Source organism: Sinocyclocheilus anshuiensis, unplaced genomic scaffold (genome assembly GCF_001515605.1).
Source record: "Sinocyclocheilus anshuiensis isolate Anshui unplaced genomic scaffold, SAMN03320099.WGS_v1.1 scaffold354, whole genome shotgun sequence".
NCBI lineage: Eukaryota > Metazoa > Chordata > Actinopteri > Cypriniformes > Cyprinidae > Sinocyclocheilus > Sinocyclocheilus anshuiensis.
In genome coordinates, this window is record NW_015544195.1 from 1074340 (window position 1) to 1086117 (window position 11778).

General features: G+C 38.6%; 1 protein-coding gene across 4 annotated transcripts in view; it reads right to left on the bottom strand.

Annotated features, from left to right (window-relative positions):
* Positions 1–11778, bottom strand: part of LOC107696699 (alpha-ketoglutarate-dependent dioxygenase FTO-like) — a 157760-nt gene that overhangs the window by 114833 nt on the left and 31149 nt on the right. For all 4 annotated transcript variants that reach the window (XM_016497160.1, XM_016497162.1, XM_016497161.1 and 1 more), the window contains exons 2-4: positions 6134–6211; positions 4405–5149; positions 789–1034 (exon numbers count right to left, since the gene is read on the bottom strand). In XM_016497160.1, coding sequence (XP_016352646.1) covers positions 789–1034; positions 4405–5149; positions 6134–6211 — 1069 coding nt within the window. The remainder of the gene's footprint in view (positions 1–788; positions 1035–4404; positions 5150–6133; positions 6212–11778) is intronic.

The window sequence follows — 11778 nt, forward strand, 5'->3', positions numbered from 1 at the left end:
TGTGCCTTTAGAAGTAGCTTTCTACAAATTCAACAGAAAAAAAAAAAAAAATCTGACTAATTCAGCCAGAAGACATAGTGTCATTAACAGTTTATAAGCCAGTTTTCCAGTCACACTTTCACCCTTGTCCTGCGCCCAGGAAACCCATTATGACCCATTATGTTTATGTTACTTTAGCTTTTCACTTAAAGTCACTTCACAAGAGTAAGAGTGCCATTAGGTAGGTATAAATAACGCTCAGTTTAGAGCAGCCAGCAACAAAGAGCCCCGACCACTGGAAAGCTCTTCCAAACAGATGAAAATGTCCAAGCGGAGATGATAAAACTGTGTGCATAGGGGGGGAAAGCATTAGTCATGCTTGTACACAGAAATCGGGAAATAAATAGTGTCCTTATCAAGGTCATCAGTCTCACTTTATGGGATATTTAGAGGAGAGGGTTTGCGTGTATGTGGGGTCGGAGACAGGGGGCATCTGTTGTAGCCATCAGTAATAAAAGTCTGATTTACTGATTCTCTCTCTCAGTCCTGCTCTCAGACAGGGGTCACAGCGCTTCATAAAATAACATTTGGTTTTCTTAACCTCTCTGATACACATGATAAAGGAACCTGTGGAAGCAAAATCCTAGGGAAACAGACACATATGTATATAAAAGGATGTAGATGTGTATATCCTCTGGGAAAGATAATTCCTGGTCTAATGCATTTCAACATGACCGAGACGGTACAATCCGCTTTACACATGTACTTGAGTCTACTGTTTCTGGATACAGATGAATGTGATTGTGTACCTGTCATATAGTAGCAGTCTCCGGACTGTAGAGGCAAAGCCAGACCTGGTGTGTGGATGTCCCAGGCCACCTTCAGTCCAACACGCCAACATGCCTTCTCTTTCTGTACTTCCTCCTTCTCCGAACCTTCTCCTTCTTCTTTCTTCAGTTCTTCTTTACTTGTTCCTTCGCCTTCTGTCTCGGTTTCTTTTTGTTTTTGTTTTTGTTTTTCTTTACTCTGTCCCTCCCCGTCCTTTTCAGTCGCCCCTGTAAACAAAGATGTAGTTTGAAATTTACAGCAAAGATGTACCAGTTTTTTAGTTTTTTTATCTAAATAATGATAAATAACACATAATCAGATAATAATATATTTGTTATAGCCAGTGACCACTGAATGGTCGATGTTAAATTTCTATGGTGACACTTAAGTTTAATGTGTCCTTGCAACAACTCACAGCACATGTATTCACTATAGTAATAACAGTAATAATCATACACAATTACATGTAACTAACACTAAATCAAATCCTAACCCTAAACTTATTATAAGTGCATGTTGTTAATTAATATTAGTCAGTACTTATTTGTGTAATTGCACTGCAACAAGGATGCATTATTTTAATAAGCATGGCCATTTCTAAATTATTTATGCCTAAATCAAAAATAAACACTAAAAACTAAATATAAAATATATTTTATATATTTTAAATATATTCACTACAAGTGAATTTAGACATCACATTATACTGTACAGTATGAAAACAGATATTCATTTTGAGATTTGCAGTATCCTACATTAAATTATTATTGTTACAGATTAACTTTAAGTGAGAATCAATGACCACAAAAGGTAATCTAAATGTAAAAATAGAGTAAGGCAAATACAATAAAAAACACTCTAATATTGGTGGAAAACCGATATATTGTGCAACACAAAATTACAAGGAGTTTTAGACATCGCTGCATTAACAACTAGTTGTAAGTAATGTCATTACCTCAAGTTGCCGTTTCAAGAACCATAATAAGTGCACAGTAAGTCGCTTTGGATAAAATGTCTCACTAATACTTAATACAGTACTTACTAATAAAATGTTATGCAACTTCCACCAACCATCTGTGTTAATCAAAAAGCAATGACAGAGCCAAAGAGAAAGAAAGAAAGAAAGTGTAACTGATAAGACAAAAAAAGTAAGTAAATAAATAAAATAAGAGAGGGCAGGCTGGCACCGATCAGTGAAATCAATACAAAAGCGCTCTTGGAAGCCCGAGCCCTGAGCAAGGCTTTCTCTGCGCTCAGCAGGGATAAATAGTAACTTAATTTCAGCCTTTGCTTTCTGACACAGCTCTCAAAGGGCCATCTGCAGCTAACAGCAGCGGCAGAAAAGATTCCATCAAAAACACTTCAAAATCACAGTGGCACAAACCATTGCCTGTTAGAAAAGGAAATGAGCTGGATCTAGTCAGTGTTGGATGAAGAGCTGAACAGGTTTGTCACTGAGCGACTGTTCGTGATACTACACGCACAGCCAGCATAACTCTATAAACCCATCACAGATGTGTTAAAAGATACAGGCATCATGAAAAGCTTCGGTGAGATATTCTTCTTCAAAGCATGTTCAGGTGAAACACGAATCTATACAACACACAGATGTTATCCAAAGGGACAATAAAAAAAATAAAACCCATTCGTGCACACACACACACACACACAGCAACAAATAAATGATGTACAAAGCAAAATTCTTCTGAGCAACAATCCGTTTCAGCTGGTCTGCAGCATTTCATAGCGATTTCTCTAAAGTGAAGGCAACATTTTGTGCTATGCTCTGCACGGGTTCCATCAGGGGAGTCTCTCTGAAGTCTGGAACCGAGGGGTCAATTTTACCTCCAAAAGAACAGCTGTGGAATAATTCCACACAAACTGACACATTCACACACAAAAACACACACACACAGACCATTCATGAGCTGTTTGAAGCGGGCCCTGGGGAGGTCAAAGGTCAAATCGGTCAGTAAGAGATTGGCGAAACAGAGCTCGTGAGGCAGGTGGTTCCGGTTAGCACACCACGCTCTGTTCTGTCGAACCGACACACACACACGCACACAGCTGCATGCTAAGCTGTTAGCCTGATGTGAAGAGAGACTGATGTCCAGAAAACGTCTCCAGTGAGATTCATGTGAAATATGGAAGATCTGGCTCCTTCTCCATGGAACAAGTTCATACAATGACTGCATGAACACATTCGACCTATCAAGTGAAGGATGGTTTTGAACTAGCTGGTGTCATAATAAATGTTTTAGGTTCTCAGTGGTGAGCTAGAAAAAGAAAGGATTTGTTGTCTCTTCAATGAGAATGAAACAGGAGTGGGAATGTATAAAGGGAGAGTTAACCCAAAAATGAAAATTCTAATAATGCATTTCATACTGATGCAGAACAAAAAAGAAAAAATATGTAGTTTTGGTCACCACCGACATTCAATGCATGGACAAAAACTGTTCTTCAAAACATCTCTTTTTGTGTTCCACAGAATAAAGAAAGTCATACAGGCTTGGAAAGACATTAGGGTGAGTAAATGACAGAATTTTTATTTTTCAGTTAATTATCAGTTTCGATTATAAAATGTAATTCTATAATGTTTTATACAGTATAAAATTTTAAATAAGCAGTAATTATTTATTAACAATTGCATTCTGATTCTGATTACATTTTTGTCCATAAAAAAGTAAATGTATAAAAAAAGTACATTCAATAAACAATGCATAAATAAATAAATAAATTTACCCTAGTGGGCTGGAGTCCACTAGGGGACCTTAGAAAACATCCAGAGAGGCCCCAATAAGACTTAACATTATTTCTGTCAGGATCACTATTGTCAAAGATGATTGACAATTAGCTCAGTTTGGATTGGTGGTATGGTTCTGTTCTGGGCAAAAACTCCATGCCCATCCATGCAGCCTAGCATGAATAAGAGCAGGGAGAGCAGCTCTTACCCTTGGGTAAACAGAAGAGAACCAAATGTAGCAGATATCATTAATGTTCTTAATGACAATTTAATGTGACAATATATTTAAAGATAAAGGAGTCTGACTTAACGAGGAATATCAGAAGTCAAGTCCTGACTGTGAACGAAAGGAGGAGCTGGGGATGGAGGAGGGTAATTAGCTCCTGAGCAATGCAATAAAGCTCCTGAATACTGAATAGACTTTATATAGATATGTTGTGATAGGCGTTGTATTCCTTTAGGTAGTCATTGATCAACTGAGAGTCAGCTGATGCAAGCTTGACTGACGTGACCTGCCAGAATGCTATGCTTGATTTAAAAGTAGGTATAATAATAATAATAATAATAATAATAATAATAATAATAATCTTAACTAAAAATGCTAAAACCCCATTAAAATAAAGATGTACATTAAAGAGTAAACTGCCATCATATTTCTACGTTTATTTGTTTTGTTACAACAGAATTACTAGAGGTACATACTGTATCAGCTTTGATAGGAGGGTTTTAAATATTGTCTTGGACAAAGTCGGGTCTTTGAATCTAAGAGGCTCAGAATGACAGTGTTAGAGCCCTATGGTGCCATGGCTCTGATACAGTATTAAATGCTCTACCCAAGACTTTTGACCTCTCACCTTCATTCTTTGGCTCTGCTGGGCAGCTATAGCTGTAGACAGCAACTGGTGACAGAGGAACCAGGTTCTCATCATGATGCCAACCAACCGCCATCTTGCCCATGCCATAATACGGCTCTTCCTTCAGTTGGGTCATGGCTGTAGTGTCCATGTAGTTGATGAGGGTAATGTTAAACTGAACCAGGCCGGCCACATCAGGTGGCAGAGCAGATGAAGGAGGTGAGGAATGAGAACAGCCCTGACCACTGTCTTCTTCCTCTTCCTCCTCTTCCTCCTGCTTCTCCTCAAGTAACCTGTCCTTAACACTCTCTTCGCACATTCCCTCCCCCGGTGTGTCTTCACTGTTTTCAGTGTCACTGCGGGAACGCTTGACGCCTCTTGCGTTTGTCTGCTGCTTTACATCCGAGCAAAAGAACTGATTGAGCTCCCACAATGCTTTGCAAGCGTCCCTCAGGTCGGAGTCACAGCAAGGTTTGTCTTTCTCATCTTTCTGGCCTTCTTCTCCCTCACAGTGCCAGGGGATAGTGAACAGACGGGTGTCCAGATAACGGTATGTGTGGCCCGGCTGACCCACGAGAGCACGCGAAACAGCTGTGAAGACGTCCCGATCTCGGACTCGGACAAGATCTCGGAGGAGACATCCACGCCGCTGAAGAGTTCTCAAAGCAGACTGCACCCTCTCATGGAGACCATCTGGCAGGGCACTAGACTGTCGTAAAGCCAGTCCTGCATAACTGGAGTCCCACTGTCAGATTACACAAAGATTGTTCACAGATTACACATTGTCCCAAGCAAACATAACAATTAAATTATTAAAAACAAAACAAAAAACAGTATGTGAGCAGTCTTGGCCAGAAAGTATGGGGACTCCCGTAAAGAATTTAATCAATTACTTTGTTCCATTCATTTGGCACTACTGGATAATGTCAATAATAATAATAATAATAATGTTAAACTTCAGATTAACTTGCTAATGAATCATTTAGTGTGTGAAACTTGTTTAAAACAGCCATAGGTTTCAGTAGTTCTGCTAGAGGCAACAAAGTCATTTACCTTTCAGATTTTTCCAAGCCTGGAAAACACCAATTATGATTTGCCATTTCTATCTATCTATTTCTATCTTTACATTATACACAACTGTCCCAGGTTTGGGATCAGAAAGATTTTGTTTTAAAATAAGTATCTTAAGCTCTTGCAGAACCAATGCTGCATTTATTTGACTTAAAATAGTAATATTGTAAAATATTACAATTTAAAATAAACATTCTATTTTATTACTTTGAAATGTAACTTAATCCTGTAACAACAAAGCTAAATGTTCAACAGCTTGCATCATATGATCCTTCAGAAAATAATCTAATATTCTGATTTGGTGCTCAAGAAACATTTCTTATTACTATCAATGTCGAAATCAGTTGTGCTGCCTAATATTTTTGTGGAAACCAAAATACTTTTTTTCAGGATTCTTTGATGAATATAAAGTTAAAAAGAACACAGTTTATTTGAAATAGAAAACTTTTGCAACATTATAAATGTCTTTACTGTCACTTGATCAATTTATTGTGTCTGTGCAGAATGAAAGTTGTTAATCAATTTAATAGAACCGTGCTATATATATATTATATATATATATATATATATATATACACTGACCCTAACCTTTTTAACAGTAGAGTACATACAGATCAAAAATTATGAAGCATTGTGGAGATTTGTATGAGTTTCTAACCAGTTCCTGAAATCCTGGGTCTGCAGGAGAAAGGTAGGGAGTCCTCTGCTCACCCAGTTCCTGTATAAGCCTCCGCCTCTGTAAAGAGAACAAAAACCACAAATAAATGTAGAATTTTATTTATTTATTTTTTTTTGTCTTTAAAAGCACTGCATATTCAATGTTTTCTCAGGACATCATCAGCATTTTCACGAAGAAGCATATTAGAAAGTCCACACTGGCCTTTATTTTATTTCTATTCATACATCTACAAAAGTAAAAAGCTCCAAAAGAGGAAAATTTCACACAGTTTCATAAGTATCTCTTCCCAGTCAGAGCACATTTCCCAGAACCCTCTGCTGCCATCCCATAGTGCTCTAGTTCATGGGCATCTCAGGTTTTTACGGCTCTAGAAGGCAGCAGAGGGTCTTCTCAAAGCCACATAAACTACGGCCTTCTATGCGTCGCTCGTCTGTTAAAACTCAACCTGCTCTGCCCATCAAAGAGCGTTTCATTGGGCTGCATTCCATTCCGACCTGTAAATCCAACAGCAACCGGCGTAAAACTCCCGATACCCACATAAATTTCACAAGTGCACCCACTCCTGTCCCTCTCCGACACACACGTCCTCTATTTCTTCACCGCAGGTGCAAGTGAGACTGCCTTCTCTTACCCCGCTCAGGTGGGACGGTGGGGGGTGTTACATCAGTGACCCCGATCCGGCCTCCGCACCCAATTCCCCCATCAAGCAGCGCGGCAGAATGGCCACGCTGTTCCCTTAAGAACGCAGACGCACAGCGGAGACGTTAACGGAGAAAGAGGGCCATATATATGCCCTATATTCCCTGACATTTACGGAGACCGAGTTTCACATTTCAGCTATGTTAATAATGGCAGTGTTTTCACATGGGAAGGGCTTTTTGTGAGTGCACCGAGCGGCTAGACTTCGCCCAAATGGGTCTTGACTTTTAGAGTAAAATAAAATGTCCTGTTAATAACATTAAAGTAAAGGCATTAAAAAGGTTATGTCCAGATTTGAGAAAGGACATGAGTGCACGTGCGAGAGTGTGTGGATGTGTTAGTGAGTGGAAATATGGCTGTATAACCATTAAAGTTACTGCAAGGTTTTGCAATAACGGTACAAGGAGACTCTTGAGAAAACGATGCTCTGGAGGGTTCGGTTCAGGCCCGGTCTGGACTTGATTCTTCGGGTTATTTCCGTTAAACCAAAACAATAAAAAGGACAGGCAGACTGTCAAACAGAAATCTACAAAACAAAATAACATGCACTATTCATGGACAATCTTGACTTAAAGGCCTGAGAGAGACGAAAAGAAGGGAGGAATAAGGCAGAGGAAAAGGGCGAGAATGAGACAAAGTGGATGCGTAGAAGGAAGAGACAGAGATAAACTGACAACTTGACACACACTCATTGTTGGTGTCAAAATTTATCTCATGACAGAAGAAGCGATGGGTATTTTAAAAAAGGCCAGTGGATTTGTGTGTTTCTGTGTATTTTGTTTTTCCGCCGGTGGCAATGCTTGGCTGCTCTGATGTGCAAACACAATTCCATGCACACACACACACACACACACACACACACACAGAAATGGTCTGGACAGCGCAGTTTCTGGGCTAGTCTTGAGGAGCAGTGGCCTGTCACGCAGATGTCAAATACATCAAGCTGCTCACAAATTCCAAAGAAAAAAAGAGACAGACCCATTCTACTCCACAGATGAGCCTAAGAGAGTACTCTTTTCTCTCTCACACAACATACACACACATAAATAAATAAAGAAAAAAGGGGTTTCTTTCAAAGACACAAACAAACGCTCAAACCAAACTAACAGGTCTCCTCTTAGATAAGAGATGCCAGTCAGTCAAAGATAAACACAATACGTATTTTTGACTTTTAGTTCTAAGCACTGGAAGTTGTACAAACATGATATGTGTTTTTGCATTATTGTAGCTGAAATAAACCTCAGGAGGCAACAAAGTTACCTTTAAAGGAACACTCCACTATTTTTGAAAATAGGCTCATTTTCCAACTCCCCTAGAGTTAAACAGTTGAGTTTTACCGTTTTCGAATCCATTCAGCCGATCTCCGGGTCTGGCGGTAGCACTTTTAGCTGTAGCTTAGCATAGATCATTGAATCTGATTAGACCGTTAGCATCTCGCTCAAAAAATGACCAAAGAGTTTCGTTATTTTTCATATTTAAAACTTGACTTTTCTGTAGTTACATCGTGTACTAAGACCGACGGAAAATGAAAAGTTGCAATTTTCTAGGCCGATGTGTCTAGGAACTATACTCTGAATGATTGCTAGTACATCAAATGTGATTATACTGATTTTTTTTGTTTTTACAAATAATTTAAAAAGAAAAATTAACCCATACAGTTTTTATGGGGTACACAAATTTTTCACAGCACTGAAAATAATCATTCTAAAAATGAAGGGGACAAAAAAAAGCCTTGGAAAAGAAAGAATGAATTAAAATAAATATAAAAATATGCTGTATAAAATCTATGGTGTGTGTATGTGATAGGAGCTGGGAGGGATGTATACAGCAACAAGCAGTATGGCTGTATATTCCCTCAGTAGATAGAACGGCCGGCAACTTAATAATCATAAACTCCACCAGGGGTGAGCAGTGTTTGCAGACCACAACAGCATCGCGGCACCACATATATATATATATATATACACACACACACATATAAACATACACATGATAAGATTATATGGTTTTTTCATGGGATCTACTAAGTTTTTTACAGCACTAAAGTTATCGTTCTTGCAATTAAAAAAACAAAACAAAAGCTTGGAAGAATCCACTAGAAAGGGATAAAAAAAAGGAAACCGTTATAAATAAAAGCAGTAAATTCAATTCAAATTGTTGAAGATTGAAGAAAATTTAACATTTAATGTAAAATTAAAAATATAAAAAAGGTAATATAAAAAGATGCTGCTAAAAAAAATATTTCAATTGTGCAGCCGGTGAAAACAAGCACAAATCTGAGTGACTGATGAGCAGAAAACAAATTCTTACAGTTTGCCAACACATCTGAGAGTTTCACTATGTGTACGTGTGTCTGGAGGTAGCCTATTGAGATCCATGTGTGTAATAGAGCCCCATGTTTGGCGAGTACACAGTTGGAGCTTGTGTGTCACTAGTTACTGAGCTCCTTCTCTCCTGCTGAATCAAGCAGTCGGACAGCTCACCTGTACAGCATCAAACGCAAACATGTCGGCGGACACACACATCAAACACACTTCCTCCACGTCTCCTATTTGTCAGAGAGTTGCGGAATGTGTTCTGTGGGTGACAGCGGTACGGGCGGACAGAAGCAGGAGGAAGAGCAGGGGATGTCCTCCTTGAAGAGAAGGGAATGAGAAAACGGACACACCTGAGCAAACAGAGCCGTTTACCTCATGCTGAAGGCTTGTGTGTGACTGCATCGAACCTGCCTGTGAGAACACACCACATAGGTGCCATGACACACGCCCGTAGACCCAGCTCAAACACACTCATGACTGTGCTAAAGTGGAAGTGTAGTCAGAGTGCCAGCATCACTAAGTAACAGAAAAGAATTTCCATCATGTTAAAAAGATGAGAAACACCGCAGAGGAGGTTCAGGTGACAGCCAGATGATCCATGCGGCAAACTCACGGTTAGCTCATCTCAAACAGGACGGTCCTATGGAAACAGACACTACATTACGGACCTTTCAGATCTGGCCGACTAGAGTGAGGCTCAATGAAAAGTCTGAGGAACTCTGAAACTTTGAAAAGTCTGAGGAACTCTAAGTTCACTTGGTCCTGAGCCTTCACCGCAGAAGCTCTGGATCTGATACGGACATTTTCCAGAACAGCATGGCAAATTCCCATTAGAGTGCCTCAGGAATGAGTCCGAAAACCTGGAAACTAGTTACCATTTTTTAACTTCCCTTTCCATTGTCCTGAAGTCAATGGGTTTTTTGAATGGGTTCTTGGTTAAATGCCTGAAACAAGGTCTGTTGTTAACACACGCTCAAGATATCTTCACAACATAAAACGCATTAGTAATACCCCACTCTAGGGCTGGACGATATGGCCAAAATTTATATCACAATATATTTCTTAATTTCGGTCGATACGATATAATTCCAATATCGATATGAACACTATTGTTTAGCAGAATTAACAGATCACTTCCAGAGCACAGGCCAAAAAAGGCTTTGGCTAATTTAACCTTAGTGATGCAAACGTCTAGCGACACCAAATTAAAGCATGCTGAGATTGATTAGATGGTAAAAGTATACAAATACACACCAAAATTAAGCAGTCATGCCTTTTTAAATCTACACAAGTTGCGCTTACATTATATGTAAAACGCACTAGACTGAATGATAAATGTGTGTTGTGATATTTAATTTGAAAATAAATGTAGCTAATTTCTTTATAGTATAGCCTATGTCTTTCATCTTATTTAACTATAATCATGATACCATAACTGTTGTCTCTTGCTCACTTTCCCGTGAACAAACGTGCATATATAAGTGGGACTAATGAAATTCAATAATAATGGCGGAGCCTCAACATTGGATTTGCAGCGTTGCGCATTCTAGCCATTAGCGCTGCAGCTGAAGTGAATGACAGCTTGGGAGCACTCGCTGCTCGCTTTCTGTAGCCTATATCATTTTAATTTTAAGATTTATTTTTAATGCTTCTGTAAAGGACTAACGGCCGCATAGCCTATACACTGCAGAGTTTAAGGAGAGACAATGGCATCGAAATATCGGAAATGTGTTTAAAAATCATATCACCGTTATTGAAAAAAATTATATCGCGATACATATTGATATTGAATTATTGTCCAGCCCTACCCCACTCATGATTTTTTTTACAAATATTAAAAAAGGCAGTTGGACTAGTGGATAAACGAGACATCAGAGGTTGTCAGTGAGAGTAAACTTCATCACGCAAAGCAGAAAAACTTATCTAGCCTACTTACTAGTCCACTTTCACAGCATTGTTGTGTTTATACTCACACTGTTGTTAACTACTTTCCAACTTGTAGACTAAAAAAAATATAATAATAATTAAACTGTTGTTGGAAGCTTAGTGGTGGTGATGCTGAAGTTATGCAATTATGGTGTAGTTTATTTTGAAATTCACTTTATGGCCTAACTTTAGCTTGTTACTTCTGGTGATTGTATTTATGCTTCAAAATGTAAAATAATTGTGTTTATTTGAATTTGCAAAAGTGGAATAAGTGGGTGGTTCCAGAGCCCTACTATGTGGTTTCCATGGTGTTTGGGGTTATTAACTGTCCTACCTCCAAGCCTAAGATATTCTTGCTCCTAGATATGGTTCAGGTCTCTTTTTCAAAGTACAAAGCCATTTATACTTAAAGCATTTAACTTTGGTGTTGCAGTATTAAACCTGAAAGGTAACAAATAGCACTCTGTTACTCTTTTGTAAAAAAAAAAAATTTTTACCGTAAACAGATATTTACTGTACCCTAATTACTGTTAGAGCTCTTGTCACGGCAGTGCTGAGAATGCAACATGCACTTGCTATAAATTAAACCAATTTTGTAACAATTAACAAAATTAAGCTTGCACTGACAGAATCCGTGTATCATTCGATCATTTGTTTTTTTATTTAATATTGAAAGTAGAA